The sequence below is a fragment of the Coptis chinensis genome, chromosome 2 (assembly GCF_015680905.1).
Source record: "Coptis chinensis isolate HL-2020 chromosome 2, ASM1568090v1, whole genome shotgun sequence".
NCBI classification, from domain to species: Eukaryota; Viridiplantae; Streptophyta; class Magnoliopsida; order Ranunculales; family Ranunculaceae; genus Coptis; species Coptis chinensis.
Window position 1 is genome coordinate 87,578,231 of NC_141457.1, and position 22,812 is coordinate 87,601,042.

The following is a 22,812-nucleotide window of genomic DNA, read 5'->3' on the forward strand; positions in this document are numbered from 1 at the left end:
GATTGTTACTTTGGGGGTTTTTTTCACAAATGCGACCATACAATGGGGGGTTAGTACAAAAAACTCCCTTTATTTGTGGCTATGCATTTGTTCTAATTGCTTGTTGCTTTTTATTTGTCTCTATGCATTTGCATCGGTAGCAAGGAAGATGTGTAGGGAAACTATGTGATAGCAAATAAAAAGCAATTAGAACAAATGCATAGCCGCATATCTCCAAATTGTAAGACTACATGATACATTTCAATTGTTTGAAACAGAACCATTAAAACAAAAAAAGTAAATTGATAAATGATAAAAACATATATAGAAGGAATCCATTACAACGTTACTATACGTAAACCAAAAGAATTAAATACTTGGCAATAATATTCAGGAAAATATAATGAAAAAAAAACAAATTAAACAATAGAGCCAGAATAAGATAATGGAAGCAACAATAGATTTAGATAAAATTTTCCAAAATTTCACCGTTTCTTTTTGCATTTTTACAGTTATAATGAGATGATTGACCCCAACAGGCACCTCATTAGATCCACAACACCCTGCTTCTTTTGTGGCCTTGGTTCTAGAAATAAGCAGATTAAGTTACTCATGCAGGCCATCTTCCTTTTTCTGGTGGGGGAGTTGCCCTCCCTTTTTCCTGTCAACTACAGCCCATGTCAACCTGTGGCAGCTATTAAGTAATATATGTAGTAATTATCAATCTATTATAATAAAACAAAATGGATAGATAAAGGGTGGTCGGGATTTCGTGGGAATCTGAAAGTTAGATTTGTGTGGGGATTTGAGTAGATCTTTGAGCTTTAAATATCCATTTGAATTTGATACTCAAATAAACGAATTTTGAAGTTACACAACAACTTTGCTGGAAAGAGTTGTTCAAGGGGACACAACTAAAGTGCCGGGCAAGGATCCTAAACGGTATAGCAACTTGCTTACTTTTTTTTATCACATCAAAACTACAATGTGATTCTAATTTTTATGACTGAAAAGTTGTATAGTTGGTTTACACTTGATTTCTATTATTCACTGTTTTCAACGTCTATTAATTACAAACGTGTAATTTCTCACTGACTAAGTTTTAAACTTATAGCACTCTCAAATCATTTTTGTAGTGTTTGTATATATTGTTGGTTTTGCTTGGGGCTTTGATTTGGTATTTCTTAACGAGGTTGTTTACCATTTGAATTAGCACATTCACGTTAAAATAATTGTATATACAAATTTCGAATAAGACATTCCTGCCGAAATAATTGTTATAGCCGCAGTTGAAAACAAGGCCTTAGAGTTCCAACATAAATCTCAGGGGGTTAAATTTTGTTTTGTGCTAACCACGTTTTTTTACAATGGCAGTTCAGAATTATTGCGTTGGTACTATTTTGCAGTAGAGCTACTAAGGGAAGTTCCAAGATACCATCCCAAACGATTGTTTTTGTGTAGTGGCACTGTAAAAGAAAATGTGTACAAATTTGCACATAGGCCACCCATTTTAAAATACTTAGATAGATGTATAACACAAGACAACAAAATAAGCATTTCATAACCAGCCGTGCCGTTGGCCCACGGGTAACATCTAGTATGAGAATAAAATTCATGATGATCTTTACTGTTTAGGATACTAACCTTATATATATAATAGGATTTTGTTTAGGATACTGTTTAGGATACGATCTTTACCATTTGCTACCAATAAAAAAAAAATCTTATAAACCAAGCAAGATATATATCCTATTTTGACATGTAATAACTACGGAACCCTAAAACAATAACATTAAAAAAAAAAAATAGAAATAATGTTGATATGATGTGAAAGAAAAATTATATCCCTCGGCTAGCAAAGAAATTGGTCACAGAAAAATTAAAAATCTAAATATTAACATCCAATAAACACAACCTAGTTACTAAAAAAAAAAAAAAAATAAAATCTAAAAAACATTACCATACAATCAGTTAATAAAACAATATATTTTTGAATATAATGAATAAAATTTGGTTTTGGTTATTCAAATTTCAACCTAGCATAAATTAAACAATATACTTTTAAATAATGAAGAAAACATACCTTAAATCGAAAATGGGAATTTGAAATTGGTGCGAAATTTGAATGGGGGCTTGAATTTGGTTTCGGTTGAATTGTTGGAAGCGATTTTGATTTTGATTTTGGTTGTTTGATTTCGGAGAAAATTTGGGAAGAAGAATAGGAGCGAAAACCCTTCGTAAGTGTTTTGTTCCTATTTCGCTAGTTTGTTTCTATTTCGAAATTTCAGTTAGATTTTGAAATTTAATGTTTGGATGGATTTGGATGATCTAACGGTTGTGGTTTGGCTGTTCGATGGCTGTTTCGGTTTTTTGGGTGTTCACCTTGCCAAACCGATATATATATACCATACTAGCTTGTAGGCCCGTGCATACGTCTTCATCGGCTCTTTTGAAAACATTTAGATTTTTTTTAGAAAATTGGGACTACTGTTTTAATTGCTAACTCGTTTTAATTTTCTAATAAATTATTTTAAATGAAATTTTAATTAAATTTTAAAACCCGCTTTTTTCAATTGGGAGAGAGATCTTGTTTTAATAGGAGAATAATTCTGTTTTAATTAGATATGCTAGATTTTCTTTTTTAAAGCATATCTAATTTGGGGGTTAGTACAAAAACTCCCTTTATTTGTGGCTATGCATTTGTTCTAATTGCTTGTTGCTTTTTATTTGTCTCTATGCATTTGCATCGGTAGCAAGGAAGATGTGTAGGGAAACTATGTGATAGCAAATAAAAAGCAATTAGAACAAATGCATAGCCGCATATCTCCAAATTGTAAGACTACATGATACATTTCAATTGTTTGAAACAGAACCATTAAAACAAAAAAAGTAAATTGATAAATGATAAAAACATATATAGAAGGAATCCATTACAACGTTACTATAAGTAAACCAAAAGAATTAAATACTTGGCAATAATATTCAGGAAAATATAATGAAAAAAAAACAAACAATTAAACAATAGAGCCGAATAAGATAATGGAAGCAACAATAGATTTAGATAAAATTTTCCAGCCTCAGCCTGTTCTTTTGCATTTTTACAGTTATAATGAGATGATTGACCCCAACAGGCACCTCATTAGATCCACAACACCCTGCTTCTTTTGTGGCCTTGGTTCTAGAAATAAGCAGATTAAGTTACTCATGCAGCCATCTTCCTTTTTCTCTCAGCGGGGAGTTGCCCTCCCTTTTTCCTCAACTACAGCCCATGTCAACCTGTGGGCAGCTATTAAGTAATATATGTAGTAATTATCAATCTATTATAATAAAACAAAATGGATAGATAAAGGGTGGTCGGGATTTCGTGGGAATCTGAGTTAGATTTGTGTGGGGATTTGAGTAGATCTTTGAGCTTTAAATATCCATTTGAATTTGATACTCAAATAAACGAATTTTGAAGTTACACAACAACTTTGCTGGAAAGAGTTGTTCAAGGGGACACAACTAAAGTGCCGGGCAAGGATCCTAAACGGTATAGCAACTTGCTTACTTTTTTATCACATCAAAAACTACAATGTGATTCTAATTTTTATGACTGAAAAGTTGTATAGTTGGTTTACACTTGATTTCTATTATTCACTGTTTTCAACGTCTATTAATTACAAACGTGTAATTTCTCACTGACTAAGTTTTAAACTTATAGCACTCTCAAATCATTTTTGTAGTGTTTGTATATATTGTTGGTTTTGCTTGGGGCTTTGATTTGGTATTTCTTAACGAGGTTGTTTACCATTTGAATTAGCACATTCACGCTAAAATAATTGTATATACAAAATCGAATAAGACATTCTGCCGAAAATAATTGTTATAGCCGCAGTTGAAAACAAGGCCTTAGAGTTCCAACATAAATCTCGGGGTTAAATTTTGTTTTGTGCTAACCACGCTTTTTTACAATGGCAGTTCGAATTATTATGTTGGTACTATTTTGCAAGAGAGCTACTAAGGGAAGTTCCAAGATACCATCCCAAACGATTGTTTTGTGTAGTGGCACTGTAAAAGAAAATGTGTACAAATTTGCACATAGGCCACCCATTTTAAAATACTTAGATAGATGTATAACACAAGACAACAAAATAAGCATTTCATAACCAGCCGTGCCGTTGGCCCACGGGTAACATCTAGTATGAGAATAAAATTCATGATGATCTTTACTGTTTAGGATACTAACCTTATATATATAATAGGATTTTGTTTAGGATACTGTTTAGGATACGATCTTTACCATTTGCTACCAATAAAAAAAAAATCTTATAAACCAAGCAAGATATATATCCTATTTTGACATGTAATAACTACGGAACCCTAAAACAATAACATTAAAAAAAAAAAATAGAAATAATGTTGATATGATGTGAAAGAAAAATTATACTGCCCCTGGCTAGCAGTAAATTGGCTGCAGAAAAATTAAAATCTAAATATTAACATCCAATAAACACAACCTAGTTACTAAAAAAAAAATTAAAATCTAAAAAACATTACCATACAATCAGTTAATAAAACAATATATTTTTGAATATAATGAATAAAATTTGGTTTTGGTTATTCAAATTTCAACCTAGCATAAATTAAACAATATACTTTTAAATAATGAAGAAAACATACCTTAAATCGAAAATGGGAATTTGAAATTGGTGCGAAATTTGAATGGGGGCTTGAATTTGGTTTCGGTTGAATTGTTGGAAGCGATTTTGATTTTGATTTTGGTTGTTTGATTTCGGAGAAAATTTGGGAAGAAGAATAGGAGCCAAAACCCTTCGTAAGTGTTTTGTTCCTATTTATTTAGTTTGTTTCTATTTCAAATTTCAGTTAGATTTTGAAATTTAATGTTTGGATGGATTTGGATGATCTAACGGTTGTGGTTTGGTCTGTTCGATGGCTGTTTCGGGTTTTGGGTGTTCACCTTGCCAAACCGATATATATATATACCATACTAGCTTGTAGGCCCGTGCATACGCATCGCTCTTTTGAAAACATTTAGATTTTTTTTTTTTAAAATTGGGACTACTGTTTTAATTGCTAACTCGCTTTTAATTTTCTAATAAATTATTTTAAATGAAATTTTAATTAAATTTTAAAAACCCGTTTTTTCAATTGGGAGAGAGATCTTGTTTTAATAGGAGAATAATTCCTGTTTTAATTAGATATGCTAGATTTTCTCTTTTCTAGCATATCTAATTTGGGGGTTAGTACAAAACTCCCTTTATTTGTGGCTATGCATTTGTTCTAATTGCTTGTTGCTTTTTATTTGTCTCTATGCATTTGCATCGGTAGCAAGGAAGATGTGTAGGGAAACTATGTGATAGCAAATAAAAAGCAATTAGAACAAATGCATAGCCGCATATCTCCAAATTGTAAGACTACATGATACATTTCAATTGTTTGAAACAGAACCATTAAAACAAAAAAAGTAAATTGATAAATGATAAAAACATATATAGAAGGAATCCATTACAACGTTACTATACGTAAACCAAAAGAATTAAATACTTGGCAATAATATTCAGGAAAATATAATGAAAAAAAAACAAATTAAACAATAGAGCCAGAATAAGATAATGGAAGCAACAATAGATTTAGATAAAATTTTCCAGCCTCAGCCTGTTCTTTGCATTTTTACAGTTATAATGAGATGATTGACCCCAACAGGCACCTCATTAGATCCACAACACCCTGCTTCTTTTGTGGCCTTGGTTCTAGAAATAAGCAGATTAAGTTACTCATGCAGGCCATCTTCCTTTTTCTGGTGGGGGAGTTGCCCTCCCTTTTTCCTGTCAACTACAGCCCATGTCAACCTGTGGCAGCTATTAAGTAATATATGTAGTAATTATCAATCTATTATAATAAAACAAAATGGATAGATAAAGGGTGGTCGGGATTTCGTGGGAATCTGAGTTAGATTTGTGTGGGGATTTGAGTAGATCTTTGAGCTTTAAATATCCATTTGAATTTGATACTCAAATAAACGAATTTTGAAGTTACACAACAACTTTGCTGGAAAGAGTTGTTCAAGGGGACACAACTAAAGTGCCGGGCAAGGATCCTAAACGGTATAGCAACTTGCTTACTTTTTTATCACATCAAAAACTACAATGTGATTCTAATTTTTATGACTGAAAAGTTGTATAGTTGGTTTACACTTGATTTCTATTATTCACTGTTTTCAACGTCTATTAATTACAAACGTGTAATTTCTCACTGACTAAGTTTTAAACTTATAGCACTCTCAAATCATTTTTGTAGTGTTTGTATATATTGTTGGTTTTGCTTGGGGCTTTGATTTGGTATTTCTTAACGAGGTTGTTTACCATTTGAATTAGCACATTCACGTTAAAATAATTGTATATACAGCTCGAATAAGACATTCCTGCCGAAATAATTGTTATAGCCGCAGTTGAAAACAAGGCCTTAGAGTTCCAACATAAATCTCAGGGGGTTAAATTTTGTTTTGTGCTAACCACGTTTTTTTACAATGGCAGTTCAGAATTATTGCGTTGGTACTATTTTGCAGTAGAGCTACTAAGGGAAGTTCCAAGATACCATCCCAAACGATTGTTTTTGTGTAGTGGCACTCAGAAAAAGAAAAATGTGTACAAATTTGCACATAGGCCACCCATTTTAAAATACTTAGATAGATGTATAACACAAGACAACAAAATAAGCATTTCATAACCAGCCGTCTTAGTTGGCCCACGGGTAACATCTAGTATGAGAATAAAATTCATGATGATCTTTACTGTTTAGGATACTAACCTTATATATATAATAGGATTTTGTTTAGGATAATTGTTTAGGATAATGATCTTTACCATTTGCTACCAATAAAAAAAAATCTTATAAACCAAGCAAGATATATATCCTATTTTGACATGTAATAACTACGGAACCCTAAAACAATAACATTAAAAAAAAAAAAAAAAAAATAGAAATAATGTTGATATGATGTGAAAGAAAAATTTATATCCGCTAGCAATAGAAATTGGCTGCAGAAAAATTAAAATCTAAATATTAACATCCAATAAACACAACCTAGTTACTAAAAAAAAAAATAAAATCTAAAAAACATTACCATACAATCAGTTAATAAAACAATATATTTTTGAATATAATGAATAAAATTTGGTTTTGGTTATTCAAATTTCAACCTAGCATAAATTAAACAATATACTTTTAAATAATGAAGAAAACATACCTTAAATCGAAAATGGGAATTTGAAATTGGTGCGAAATTTGAATGGGGGCTTGAATTTGGTTTCGGTTGAATTGTTGGAAGCGATTTTGATTTTGATTTTGGTTGTTTGATTTCGGAGAAAATTTGGGAAGAAGAATAGGAGCGAAAACCCTTCGTAAGTGTTTTGTTCCTATTTCGCTAGTTTGTTTCTATTTCGAAATTTCAGTTAGATTTTGAAATTTAATGTTTGGATGGATTTGGATGATCTAACGGTTGTGGTTTGGCTGTTCGATGGCTGTTTCGGTTTTGGGTGTTCACCTTGCCAAACCGATATATATATACCATACTAGCTTGTAGGCCCGTGCATACGTACCGGCTCTTTTGAAAACATTTAGATTTTTTTTAGAAAATTGGGACTACTGTTTTAATTGCTAACTCGTTTTAATTTTCTAATAAATTATTTTAAATGAAATTTTAATTAAATTTTAAAAACCCGTTTTTTCAATTGGGAGAGAGATCTTGTTTTAATAGGAGAATAATTCCTGTTTTAATTAGATATGCTAGATTTTCTCTTTTCTAGCATATCTAATTTGGGGGTTAGTACAAAAAACTCCCTTTATTTGTGGCTATGCATTTGTTCTAATTGCTTGTTGCTTTTTATTTGTCTCTATGCATTTGCATCGGTAGCAAGGAAGATGTGTAGGGAAACTATGTGATAGCAAATAAAAAGCAATTAGAACAAATGCATAGCCGCATATCTCCAAATTGTAAGACTACATGATACATTTCAATTGTTTGAAACAGAACCATTAAAACAAAAAAAGTAAATTGATAAATGATAAAAACATATATAGAAGGAATCCATTACAACGTTACTATACGTAAACCAAAAGAATTAAATACTTGGCAATAATATTCAGGAAAATATAATGAAAAAAAAACAAATTAAACAATAGAGCCAGAATAAGATAATGGAAGCAACAATAGATTTAGATAAAATTTTCCAGCCTCAGCCTGTTCTTTGCATTTTTACAGTTATAATGAGATGATTGACCCCAACAGCACCTCATTAGATCCACAACACCCCCTGCTTCTTTTGTGGCCTTGGTTCTAGAAATAAGCAGATTAAGTTACTCATGCAGGCCATCTTCCTTTTTCTCGTGGGGAGTTGCCCTCCCTTTTTCCCCCACAACTACAGCCCATGTCAACCTGTGGCAGCTATTAAGTAATATATGTAGTAATTATCAATCTATTATAATAAAACAAAATGGATAGATAAAGGGTGGTCGGGATTTCGGTGGGAATCGAAGTTAGATTTGTGTGGGGATTTGAGTAGATCTTTGAGCTTTAAATATCCATTTGAATTTGATACTCAAATAAACGAATTTTGAAGTTACACAACAACTTTGCTGGAAAGAGTTGTTCAAGGGGACACAACTAAAGTGCCGGGCAAGGATCCTAAACGGTATAGCAACTTGCTTACTTTTTTTTATCACATCAAAAACTACAATGTGATTCTAATTTTTATGACTGAAAAGTTGTATAGTTGGTTTACACTTGATTTCTATTATTCACTGTTTTCAACGTCTATTAATTACAAACGTGTAATTTCTCACTGACTAAGTTTTAAACTTATAGCACTCTCAAATCATTTTTGTAGTGTTTGTATATATTGTTGGTTTTGCTTGGGGCTTTGATTTGGTATTTCTTAACGAGGTTGTTTACCATTTGAATTAGCACATTCACGTTAAAATAATTGTATATACAGCTCGAATAAGACATTCCTGCCGAAATAATTGTTATAGCCGCAGTTGAAAACAAGGCCTTAGAGTTCCAACATAAATCTCAGGGGGTTAAATTTTGTTTTGTGCTAACCACGTTTTTTTACAATGGCAGTTCAGAATTATTGCGTTGGTACTATTTTGCAGTAGAGCTACTAAGGGAAGTTCCAAGATACCATCCCAAACGATTGTTTTTGTGTAGTGGCACTGTAAAAGAAAATGTGTACAAATTTGCACATAGGCCACCCATTTTAAAATACTTAGATAGATGTATAACACAAGACAACAAAATAAGCATTTCATAACCAGCCGTGCGTTGGCCCACCACGGGTAACATCTAGTATGAGAATAAAATTCATGATGATCTTTACTGTTTAGGATACTAACCTTATATATATAATAGGATTTTGTTTAGGATACTGTTTAGGATACGATCTTTACCATTTGCTACCAATAAAAAAAAAATCTTATAAACCAAGCAAGATATATATCCTATTTTGACATGTAATAACTACGGAACCCTAAAACAATAACATTAAAAAAAAAAAATAGAAATAATGTTGATATGATGTGAAAGAAAAATTATACTGCCCCTGGCTAGCAGTAAATTGGCTGCAGAAAAATTAAAATCTAAATATTAACATCCAATAAACACAACCTAGTTACTAAAAAAAAAATTAAAATCTAAAAAACATTACCATACAATCAGTTAATAAAACAATATATTTTTGAATATAATGAATAAAATTTGGTTTTGGTTATTCAAATTTCAACCTAGCATAAATTAAACAATATACTTTTAAATAATGAAGAAAACATACCTTAAATCGAAAATGGGAATTTGAAATTGGTGCGAAATTTGAATGGGGGCTTGAATTTGGTTTCGGTTGAATTGTTGGAAGCGATTTTGATTTTGATTTTGGTTGTTTGATTTCGGAGAAAATTTGGGAAGAAGAATAGGAGCGAAAACCCTTCGTAAGTGTTTTGTTCCTATTTAAGCTAGTTTGTTTCTATTTCGAAATTTCAGTTAGATTTTGAAATTTAATGTTTGGATGGATTTGGATGATCTAACGGTTGTGGTTTGGCTGTTCGATGGCTGTTTCGGTTTTGGGTGTTCACCTTGCCAAACCGATATATATATACCATACTAGCTTGTAGGCCCGTGCATACGTACCGGCTCTTTTGAAAACATTTAGATTTTTTTTAGAAAATTGGGACTACTGTTTTAATTGCTAACTCGTTTTAATTTTCTAATAAATTATTTTAAATGAAATTTTAATTAAATTTTAAAAACCCGTTTTTTCAATTGGGAGAGAGATCTTGTTTTAATAGGAGAATAATTCCTGTTTTAATTAGATATGCTAGATTTTCTCTTTTCAATAAGGGAGGAATTCCCATTTTAATAAGATAATTATTCTCGCTTTAATTAGAAGTGTTAGAATTTGTTTTAATAGGAGAGGAATTCCCGTTATAATATGAGATGAATTCCCGTTGTAAAAAAAAGATTCTCGTTTTTCAAATAGGAGAGAAATTCCCGTTTTAATAGGAGATGACGTGGAATTTTAATAAAGCTCGAAAAATACCCCTTGTGGGAGCTTTAATATTAAGACTAGAAAGTAGGCTCGTGCATATGCACCGGCTATTTTGAAAACATGTTCAACAATCATAACTATATACATATAGAAATTTTCTAACAAATCGTGATTCCCGTTTTAGTCGCCAACCTATTGTAATTTCATAACAAATCGTTTTAATTAAAATTTAAAAACCTGTTTTAATTTTCTAACAAATTGTTTTAATTAAGTTTTATAAACCCATTTTTTAACCCTATTTTAATAGTTGACTTAATTTAGAAATATGATTTCCGTTTTAATAAGAGAATGATTTTCGTTTTAATTAGATATGCTATATTTTTCCTTTTCAATAGGGAAGGAATTCCCGTTTTAATAGGAAAAAGATTCCCGTTTTAATTAGAAGTGTTAGAATTTCTTTTTTCTAATAGAGGAGGAGTTTCTGTTTTAATAGAAAATTGATTTCCGTTTTAATTAGAAGTGTCTAATAAATAAGAAAAGAATTCCCGTTTTAATAAGAAATGATGATGTGAAATTTTAATAGAGCTTGAAAAATACTCTTTGTGGGAGCTTTAATATTAAGATATAGATATATATACCATTTGCTGCCAATAAAAAAAATAAAAAATGCATGGCGCTGGTAGTGTGAGGCAGGTAAGATGTATTGGGTGGGAGAGGCATGTAAGATGTGATAGACACTTTATCCAAAAAAAAGAAGATATGATAGACCCAAATTAATGTGATAAAAAAAGAGTTAAAAATGACACAAAATATATGTATATGATGACATCCAAAACAAACCTTGCTCGATTTTGGTTCACATTATTGGAATCCTTAAAGATGTTATTCATTTAAAAAGGGCTCAATATTAAAAATGTACCGTTACACAACCAATGAATGGCTTGAAGCAAATAGCTCAGAAGGTTTAAAAAGTATTATATTGGCACACATTCTATTAGTGTAAATTCATATAATTCAGAAACCAACATTAGTCATTTGCAAATTGAAAGCAAATAATAGTACAATCTGTACAATGAGTGTAAAAATATAGAACACAAAATAAAGCTTAGAGAAATGATTTACGTTGCGGTTGCTTCATATATTTGCAATTTTCACCTCTAATACCTTCATCGTCGTGGGTGAAGCAGAACTCTGTGCAGTGTGATTGTACATGCACATTTCTTGTCAAATCAGTTCAAACAAGTGAAACCATATCCTAACTATTCCTGTAATTTCATCTACAAATTAAATAAGGTCACACAAACACTCCCAAAACAAATGATTACACTGAAGTCGGAAGTTCTTCAAAGATATCTTGGAAAATTCAAAGCAAAGAATATAAGTTGGTCCGATCCCCTAGCTTGGAGAATAAGGTTGATGTGGTTGGTACTAAATATAAGTAAGGTAGCATTATGGAGATGTCAAAGTGTGTATTCACGAAGGAGAAAATCCTTAATTTCTTACAGTGGCGTATCAAACATGAGTCATCACCTTCAAGGGAGTCTAAAAACAGTATCACTCACCAAGGATTGCAGTAAGGTCAGAGCGGGAAACCTACATTTAAGATTTTATATAGAGATATCCAATCATTCATCCTTAATTCGTGATTGAGTCAGCAAAAATCAATACGTGGTAAAGTGTTTTATTCCAATTCTTGATATCTCCGAAATAGTAGTCCCGTGTGTTCATTCAACAGTGGGAAAAAAATCAGGATCCAAAATAGTAAAATGTCCTCAAACTTCCAGTTCCTAATATGCAAAACGCAGAACCCAAGCAATATTATCAATCATGTAGCATTAACAACTAAAGAGAGTAAAAATTAATTTCTTATGCCTGATTTAATGTATATATATACTTTATGAGAGTTATTGACTTATAGCTTGATTTAAGGATGAGATCACAACACATAAAGTTCAACACAAAAAGGGAAATCTATAGATTATTGAGGCAAGTTTAATGTTGTGATGGCATGGTGCTCTAAGAAAGAACATTAAGTAATGATAATTTTTTATGCAAATTTGAAAACAACTTCATGCATAGACATATATTAGAGTCTCATTCGCATATAAAAAAATTCATAGTCTTACTTAAATGATTTTTTTGGATGGGATATCTGCTAGAACTTTGTAGTGCAACAGAGATAAAAATCACTTTGAATGATAACTTTGTAGTGCATGTAAGATATGAGTCGCAATATTTTTACATTGATATGACTATTCACAATTAGAACGTTGTTGTTTCACTACATATTAACTACACTCAATTCAAGTTAAATGCAAAATGCAAAATTCATGTTAATCGTGTACTGTGGTGGAGCAATTCAACGGAGGAAAAACAAGAGAAAATAGAAATTTAAATTGGAAGAATGTTGTTTGTACTAAATATGATAAAAAAGAACAAAAAACAAAAGATCCAAATAAGCAATTTACTTACAAATATCATCCCTCAAATTTCAGTAAGATTGATATGGATTTCAAAGGAAGAAATAGAAAAGGCTAACTTGTATATTCTAAGTTAAATTATAGAAATATTTAAACGGTTAGGCTAGAGTGACACTCTTATTATGCCACTCTTATTTCACACTTCTCCTGAACCGTCCGATCTCTCTTCAAAATCTGATGATCTAATTCACTAAAAAATCATGAAATTTCAAAATTTTGATCGAAAAAACGAAAAAACACGAAATTTGTTTTCTTCTTTATCTCGGTCTTCTTCTTCTCCAAAACCCAAACCTTTCAAACAATTTCATTTTCACTTTGGTAATTGAATATATTTATTGGGCATGACCGAAGAGTTGGGCTTGGTTTAAAAAGAGGAGTGAGAAATTAAATTTAGGGTTTTGGGTGTCTGAAAATGAGTGGTAAGAGTGAAGAAGAGCTCCTCGCGCGCTCAGCTCAAACAGCAGAAGATCGATGTAATAAGTCTCCCCCAAAACTCAATATTGACCTAATAAACATAAATAGACTAATAATCACCTTTCCTGACATTGCAGCCTGATGAGCCTGTCGTTGAAGATGACGATGACAAGGATGATGATGAGGGTCAAGGCAAGTTATCCTTTTCTAGAAATTATTTTTAGAGACCATTCCTTGTGTTGCTTTATATCATCTGTGTAGATTATTTTCCTACGATGTCATAAATAGTTCACAATTTGTGGAAGAGCCATTACATTGATACATAATAGTTGGAGGCTGTTCGTTTAAGTGTCCTTATGACCATACACAATAGAAAGCTTTTAAGGGGTTGTAGGATTTAGGAGGTTTTGATTGTGAAATTGATAAACGCACACCACAGTTTGTAATGATGATAAAAATCCAGTTTGTTCTTATAACCGTATAGTAATATTAATTGTGATGATGATTAGAATCGTCAAATTGTGATCATCGAAACTGTTAAATCTGTTGAGTGTTCATCACGAATTGAAAATGCATCAGATGGATGAGGCCAGAATCTTCATTTCTTGTATGCATAAATGTTGGATAGACTGTGTTTTGAAATGGATTCTCAGTTAAATTCCTTTCATAACAGTAGCATTCTCCACCGACTCATGGATTATGGAATAAATTTAAATCGTGAAAATAGAAGATGTATTTTTCATCGTTTATCTAAATTTACCAAATTGTTTGAAGACGTTATGGTTTGTGATGAGGTGATAAAACTTTCTTTGAAACTTTACAACGCACTATATGCAGGACATGGAGATGGCAGTGGTAGATCAAAGCAGAGCAGAAGTGAGAAAAAGAGTCGCGCAAGGCAATGTTGAAACTTGGAATGAAAGCCATCCCTGGTGTGAGCCACGTCACAGTCAAGAAGAGCAAGAATGTTGGTCACATGCCTTTAGCTTAAGCTTTTGAAAAATGTTATCAGTGAGAGTGAATTTTGGATTTTATTTTTTATTAATGCTTTCCTAAATGATTTTTCACTGCTGTCTCAGATCTTGTTTGTGATCTCAAAACCAGACGTATTTAAGAGCCCGGGTAGAGCCAAAAGACATAGAATTAGTGATGACGCAGGCTGGTGTGTCAAGATCAAAGGCGAAGTGAAGAAAACCAAGGCTGGCGATGGTGATATTGTTTCGCCATCATGGAGCTAACGAACTAAGAGAGCCTTTTTGGAGCATATTCTCCGCGGTTGAGACAAGTATAAGGTTTTATATTTGTTTTCGGAGAATTTGTTTGGTTTGAGGAATCGTTTTATCTATCGTGTTGTATTATTAGCAAATTTTCTGAGTGCAAACGTTTGCTAACGATTATGGGTTGTTTTCTAAATTGCATATTTGTGTTGGCATGTGTCAAAGTTCTGCGACTCCTGCACCCATCTGTTAGGTATCGTTGTGGTGCTGTAGCCTGTAGGCCCTCTAGTTAATTGTCTAAAAACATTGTATTTGTCACGGGAGTTTCAGTTTCCTTGCGTTTCAGTTCGCTGAGGCGGAGGCCTATTTTCATGTATGTGTTCTAAAAGATTTCTGAATAGATCTATAAATCCTAGACTTCTAGTTTGTGGTATCGTGAAAATGCTTTCTCATATGAAATATGTGACAATTTGTTTCTGTATTCCTGCTTCGGATGATGTTGACAAAATGGATACTTTGTATTACAAGATGTGTAAATTTCTCAGCAACTGTTTTCTTACATATGTATAAAATGCCTCCTACACTATAAATTAGAGAGCGCAAATGTGTGCAAAATCCTAAATAGGACCGTTCTTGGTTGATAATGTGTTATCATCACTTTCGAACTTTGAAACTAATCATTCTCAATGCCTCCATGAATTTGAAGGGAAAAGCCTTTCCGTGTTAACGTGTTATCATCACTTTCTTCCTGCAAACAGCTAGGGCCCCAAAATCTAATCTTTACAACCAAGCAATGGTGAGGGAACATCATTTTGGATCTGGCTGTGAAAGAGCACAACTGACACTTGATTCATAACCATCACAGAAGGTAGAATAAGTACCACATGAGATTGAAAACAGATAAGTTGCAGGAAAAATAAAGGGTATACAATTGTAGAAAATCAATGCCAGAAGGACCCTTTGAGACTTGTGCTCTTTCAAAACTGATAAGTGGCAGGGAAAAAATGAACTACGTAAAAAATGAAAACAATAGCAGAAGGTGAAAGCCCCTAGAGACCTGGTCAGTACATGCGTAAATGACTCTTAAATCTTGAAGATGCATGCATTGCGGCAAAGAAAAAATGCCATATTAGAATTAATTTGAACTTGCTTTGGCCGATCCTCACCATTTGATTTCTTTGCCTTGTAGTCTTTGCCCGACAAGCAAGTTCATGAATTCGGCCATAGTTTCTTTTTCTCATGGCGTCTTTCTTAAATATAGCATCGGACAAGAGCACTTCTGATGCACCTTCATGGATGTATGCACCTATTGAGTCTGCATCATGCAAACCAAATAATTCAAACACAAGGAGCTTAGACCAGATTTAGTATATTAGATAATCCATCACCAACTTCCGACATGAACTGTCATGTAGAAAGAAGCCTAATTTTGCAATGCTTCATTCAGAAAGAAAGAAATGGAAAGAATTAAATGATAAGATCTAGAAATGTGAAAACCTAAAAGCTCAAACAACTAACCTAGCATTATGCCTTGGGAAGCAACCATCGGAATATGGGAAAATGATTTCTTAAGTGCCGTTATATATTGTACACCACCTAATACTGAAACAGGATAAACCTATATATAACATAAAGGGTTAGAATCCCATTAACTATGCATGTATGGGCATGGAAATGTTTCTTCCAAAATAAAAAATAAAAGTAAGAAAGTGCTCCAACCAGGATGTGAAACTTTATTTAAATAGTGTAATCATAATAGTCAGAGTAGAAATTCAGCAGGAATAAGAAGGGAAAAGATAATAAAATCTACATATACGTCAGAATGAAAATTGCAATGGTGTGTTCAAATTGGTGCCGAAGGGCAAAAGTTTATCAGTGTGAGCGAGCTTACCTTCACAACTTGTGCACCAGCGTTATGTGCATTCAATACCTGTTAATCATGGAAAGAACAAACACAATTCAACTTAAAGATTTTTTTTGGGGGTGGGGTGGGGTGGGGTGTAAGATTTCCTTTCCAAGAAAAAAGGTTACAAAACAAACAAGGCAAGTAGAAGTTCTTACTTCTGTTGGTGTCATTACTCCAGGGATATAGAGAACTTCACCTATATCATCCAGAATATCCTGATCTCACAGAGCTTAATTAGAGAAAAATTTGACTTAAGAAGAAAAGTTAGACAACTTAAACCAAGTTCCATAAAATGTTTACAGATTAACATACTTTGACCATAGCAGGACTCATTAGGAACCTTGCCCCTGCCTTAATGGCACTTTTAGCATCCATATCGTTCAAAACTGTTCCAACCTGCAGCATCCGTTGTTACTTCAATCAGAACATGTAAATGAGCCAAATATAATAATATATACTATTTTTGTTTTTGAAAATAATTACTCCTAGGACAGACGAAGGATATTCTTTGAACCGACCAGAATGTAACACCTGCATAGAGGAGAGGTAAAAGAACATGACCACTCAAGCTGATGGCAAATGATAACCGGACAGTTAATGAAATCAAGTGTTTAAAAGTACCTCAAACACATCCGGGGTGGTCATTGTTATCTCCAGCTACACATTGAAAAGGATAATAAACATAAAAATCAGATACTGGCAACACCATGGAGGATTCAATTACCAAAGTGAAAATGAACTTGTTTGAAGGGTTTGGGTTTTGGAGAAGAATAAGACCGAGATGAAGAAGAAAACAAATTTCGCTTTTTTCATTTTTTCAATTTTGAAATATTACGATATTTTGAAATTTCGTGATTTTTGAGTGAATTAGATCATCAGATCTTGAGGAGAGATCAAACGGTTCAGGAGAAGTGTGAGATAAGAGTGGCACAATAAGAGTGTCACTCTAGCCTAACCAATATTTAAATGTTTAATTATTAGAGTGAGAAAGATGAAGCACTTACATGTTAAGAATGCCACATAAAATACCGTACTCTCTGTAAGGAATTTCTTCGAACAAATTGAAGACTACTTAGCTTCTACAACACCTTTGCCCGTGATGTTGTATTTTGTGGTGAGTGTGGTTTTATGAGTTTGAAGTTCATCCTAAATCTTAAGATGGAGGGAATGATTGATGAGTGAAAACAAAAACTTTTTAACTTTTCTTATATATTCATCTTTTTCTTCTATTTCTAATGAGTATGGAAAGACTAGTGTTTAAAGAGAGGAAAACATTGAAAACATGAAGTTTGTAGGATTAAAACATGAATGAATAAAGAGGAAAGGGGATGACTTTATCACCAAGTTACACTCATTGATGACTTCAATTAGTGCAACTAGTGTTCTTGATATTGAATGACAAGAAATGTAGAGACAAGTGATTGGAATGAAAAGATTGAAAACAAGGATTTGAAATGAAATGAAAACAAGAAAATAAGATAGATTAAAATAAGGAAATAACAATACAAGAGAATAAAATGCAATAATGTAAATCTATCTAAGAAAACATGATAAAATTGATCTCAATTTTTGGGTTGTCAAACCAAAAATTGGATAATGCTTTCTCTCCATACTTTTTGCATTTATACTCCTACTTTTACAATGACTGATTTGCCCTCTCCCTCTACAATCAAGACACCTCACTCTTTTATTTTTTTACTTTTTCTTTTTCCTTTATGCTTTTGCTTTTTCTCTTTCTTCTTGAGCAAGTTAGGTTTTGAGCAAGTATTCTTTTATGACAAGGCCATCCATCTCCATTCTTCTGAGTTAAGGACATGACTTTTAGTCTTTTGGGTTTGAGTCCTTGACCTTTGACTTTGACTTTGGCTTTTTCATAGCAGCTTGAGTCTTCATAAGAAGCATTAATAAAGCTTCTTTTGGCGCTAAAATACATCTTTTATGATAAGTGGTCTGAAATGGCATGTAACCTACAAAAAACAGTAAAAGCTATGAGTTGTCTGTTTATTATGCGTAAGAAGGGCTGTAATGCAGTAATGTAAAGATAATAAAATGCACATTTGGGAGCTAATCAACCACCTCCAAATAGCATTTTTCTTGTCCTTAAGCAAAGATGAGAGAGAAAACTAAGATCACAAATGTGTGATTTATTATCCAAATCTCATTTCACGGAGTGCGATTGCATTGACCATATGCAACAAGGCTTTAAACCACTAAGAATTTCCTAATGGATGAGCTTAAGCCTCGTGAGAGTTTTCTAGAGAAGGTACTCACAAACTTTCTCTATCTAGTACAAAGGGTCTTGTTTCCTTATTTATTCTCAGAAGTCTATACACCTCATTAGCGGGGAATAAGGGCAAGTTCCTTTGAACTTAGAATAACATATGTATAGTAATTAAATCATCTAAAGATAAATGCGCAAACATGAGCAATGAAATACAAAAGCAGTCATTTATGAAACTTTTGGAGAACGTCCTTAAGGTGGGTTCTCACAGGGATGTGTTAAAACACAAACTCTCTGATAGATTCACTCAAGTTTTGTTCTTTCAAATGCAGCGGATATTTATATTCCTCACATACACGAACGACGTCTAAAGAAAATCGGAGTCGATTGATCACACTTGCCACTAACTATCACACCATCCTATTCCTAATCGAGCTAGAGGTGTTTTATTAGGAGTTACGGGGCTAGGGTGATGGTTTAGAAAGAAAAAGAAAGGGAAAACAAAATTTGATAAGTTGAGAAATTGGGTCTTTGTGATACTTGTAACTAGAGAAGAACCCCGTTTTGTTCTTTGCTTCCGAATTGTGAGTCCTTCTTTAGCCCTTTGGCTTTGTCACTCCATATGATTTTGAATTTTTGGGAGTTCTAACTTTGTTTTTTTGTTTCTTTTGATATCAAGTCCTTTTGATTTTGAACTTTTGGGAGATTCGATTTTTGACTCCATTGATTTTTTTCTTTTTGGTGTTTTGGTTTTTTTGATAGGTCTTTCTTTTCGAAGCATCTAACTGTTTAGTTTTTGTACAAGGTCTTCTCTTCTCTTTTTCTGATACTCATCCAATTCTCAACTCGTCAACTGGGTAAGCTTTTTATTGTGTATTGTAATGGGTGAAGGATTGATGGCGAATAATAAAAAGGATTTTAGAAATTTGTGAAGGCTCAAAGGGTTAACTAGAGGAAAAACTATCTTTTGTCCATATCGATCCAAAAAGGGCCTAAATTCTCTCCTAGGATATGGCGTGGTGATCAAGCAAGTAGTCGTGCGGTTTTTCTATCCAGACATCCTTTGTGTCATCACTCAATAATCATTCAGATGAGGCTTTTAGCTAGATTCTCACAGAATATGGAACTTAATTGTTCTAACCTTGGTTTAAAAAACTCAATGCTATATACAATCAAATGCTTATGCATGTCATTCATGAAAAGATACATAAACTATTGTACATATATTAGTCTAATTTCGAAGAACAAATTCTTACTCTATTGCTATAATGAGACTTCTAGACTATTTATTCATCATAGAAAAAAGAAACAAGACTTTTAATACTAAACAAAAAAAATCTTTTTGGTCTTTTTTGAATTATTTTTTTAAGAAAGGAAGAAATATACTACTATATCTAGTAAAAGAAATGTCTAGTTTTTGCAAAATATTACTATACCACCCTCAAACAGAAATATGCTTTGTCCTCAAAATATGAAGAGATAAGGAAAGAGATTACCATAGAATGAAACATGAGCAACAACGGCAGTACACCTGTATTATGTTCTTCTTGATGAAAATATACCACCCCCAAATAAGTTTGGAGTGTGGGTTGTTGGATATAGAACGAGAAATACATGGGTTATCTAACTAGTAGGTTACGTAATTATTCTACTATAAAATTTTTGGGTTTTTGTATTTTTGAAAACATAAGTAGTGCAAAAAAATTAGAAATAATGACATGATGTAGTTGTATTACCTTCTACTCATATACCAAATTCCACATAAGAAACAATTAAAGTAAGCAGATAAAATTAAAATTATACTAAACGTTATACACGTAAGTGCTGAACAAAACAAAACAAAACAAAACAAAATAAAAATAAAACATAAACATCCAATTCTACGAACTACACTAGGGAACTGCCTAGTAAGAATCCGTGCGTGATATCTAACGTCGAGGCTGTCTCGAGCTACCCTCTCTTGGCTCTCGGTGGACTCTCTGAGATCTGTACTCAGGAATAATCGCATCTCGTAACTCGTTAAGAGTTCAAGTGACACAATCCTGAAAAACATCTTGGTCCTCTCTAGAAGCACTGCTCTTCTTGCATGATGAGGACATGCTGGTGCAGGCGTCGTTGACCCTCGTACATGAATGCAATCACATCCAGTGGGAGTGTGAATTAAGAAATCGCTCCAGGAGTGAAGTAGTCGACCATAGGTGGTGGCGGGAGATCCTTTGCGGTACATTCTTCTATTGGCAGCCAGTCGAGTGCCACACAATGATGGTATGCAGGTGTGATTGTGGCAGTTCGAACTGTCACGTAGTATGTAGGTTCTGCTGCTCCCCAAGCAAGCATACTGTTGGCAATAAGGACGGGCAGGGGAGTAGTACTTCGTCTAGACTGTGTGAGCTGATCCCAAAGAAATGTAACAATACAGAATCCGTTGTTTCGGGTCTGTAAGATCCAAAGAATGTGGAGAATCGACTTACCATATCAGAAGGCTTTGTCGTTCCCACCAAATTGTGGGTTATATCCACATCGCTAATGCCAGCTGGTTCTTCTTTAAGGAGCTATGATTTGCGCATGTAGAACAGATGGTATACTGCCCCTCGACAACTATAGCGATCATTAGATCAAACACCGAACCATGGATCTCTTGACTTTCAGGAATTGCGTGCCTTGCAGGAATACCCACTGCTTTTCCAACCATTGCTCTGTTGAGCTCAAACAACCCTTCTCCAACCATCACCATCGTGCTAGCCTGGTTATCACGAGCTGAGCCGCGATAAAAAGTTTGAACGAGAAAGGGAGAGTATCGGGCTATAGAGTCTAGCATGAGAGGTTTCCAACCTCTCCTTAAGATCTGTGCCTTATAGAACACATCATAAACGCCCGCATCAAAGAGAGAGAAAAAGTTCATCTCAGATACAATCGTTCGATCGACAACCATGAGTGGAAGTTTTGTTAAATTGAAGGTTGGGTTGAGAAGGGGTGAAGATTTGCTGCAAGGTGACGGAAAGAAATTGAAATTGGTGAAAATCAAGCGGCGGGCGCGGGTTTGGTATGCGCAGTCGCGCCTGGTTCGGGTTTTTGTGGGCTGGATTTTGGGGAGAAAGAAGAAGTAGGTCGGGCGGTCACGTGGTTAGCTTTTATACCCGCATAAGACCGTTGGATGTTGGGTTTTTATGGTTTTGAGTCCCAAGCCCAAATGAATATCCAAAATACCCAAGATGTCATTTCTTCTCTCGTAACTCGTAAAATGCGAATCCCCGTTTCGTTCCGGTCAGAATTGGACAAACGAGCCATATAAACGACCAACATAAAAACTCTTATCCAACGATATATCACATGCTTCTATCCGAGGTCATATGACACAAGAGATGATAGAGGACGCCTTGAGATGCGTAGATGACATAAGTTTAAACACGATGGAACTCAAAAGAAATAGAGTGTGTCATACTCGAAAAGCAAGCGTGTACGAATGACGTGATTATACAAAAAGAATGTTACGAGGGAAAAGGAAGGAAGATCTTTATTTTGTATTTACAAACTGAAAGGTAAAGACTAATAAATTATTATTTTTTTCTTTTTTTGGCATGAATTTTTGAAAACTGTAAAAAAAAGTGGGTCGTTTTAAGTCAGATTCCCAAGACTTGTTGAAGTTTTTGAAAACTTTGAGTTAATCCTAACCAGATGATTGGATTACTCTATTAAGCTACGTACGGTGGGCAAGTGTATGACACATGAAAATCTTGAAAACTAAATTTTCACTATAAAGTTGAAGACCGAGGCAAATTGGTGTTTGATAGTTCGAGCACCAGCCTTCTCTCGCTCATAGCGCGTCTTTTATGTGCGTATAAACTCTTACCAAAACCAGGAATGATTTTTGGTATATGTGTCTATATCTTCAGTTGTAGTTCTCTAGAAAGTGCTTGTACACGATCATTGAAACTAATCCATCCAGTCTTGCTAGGTAGAGGGTTTTTGTTCTGAACAGAAGACATTTTTGGAAATCGGGAAGTTGAGAAGGGAAAAAGATTTTAAGATTTTAAAAGAAGGGATTTTTTTTGAA

At 33.5% G+C, this 22,812-nt stretch overlaps 1 protein-coding gene and 1 pseudogene across 2 annotated transcripts; one reads left to right on the plus strand and one right to left on the minus strand.

Moving 5' to 3' along the window:
* Positions 1 to 13,260: 13,260 nt before the first annotated feature.
* LOC147518634 (nascent polypeptide-associated complex subunit alpha-like protein 1) lies at positions 13,261 to 14,660 on the plus strand (annotated as a pseudogene). The gene is made up of 4 exons (XR_015214095.1): positions 13,261 to 13,473; positions 13,552 to 13,606; positions 14,252 to 14,381; positions 14,494 to 14,660. The product of XR_015214095.1 is annotated as a nascent polypeptide-associated complex subunit alpha-like protein 1 (transcript).
* Positions 14,661 to 15,094: 434 nt separating this feature from the next.
* On the minus strand, positions 15,095 to 17,182 carry LOC147518635 (uncharacterized). Its single transcript, XM_086593968.1, has 8 exons — positions 17,159 to 17,182; positions 17,021 to 17,068; positions 16,850 to 16,933; positions 16,693 to 16,752; positions 16,523 to 16,561; positions 16,150 to 16,249; positions 15,798 to 15,946; positions 15,095 to 15,453 (listed from the first exon to the last, which is right to left on the minus strand). Exons 1-8 carry the CDS (start codon positions 17,180 to 17,182, stop codon positions 15,439 to 15,441), a joined length of 519 nt encoding a protein of 172 aa, XP_086450094.1. The 3' UTR covers positions 15,095 to 15,438.
* Positions 17,183 to 22,812: the final 5,630 nt, after the last annotated feature.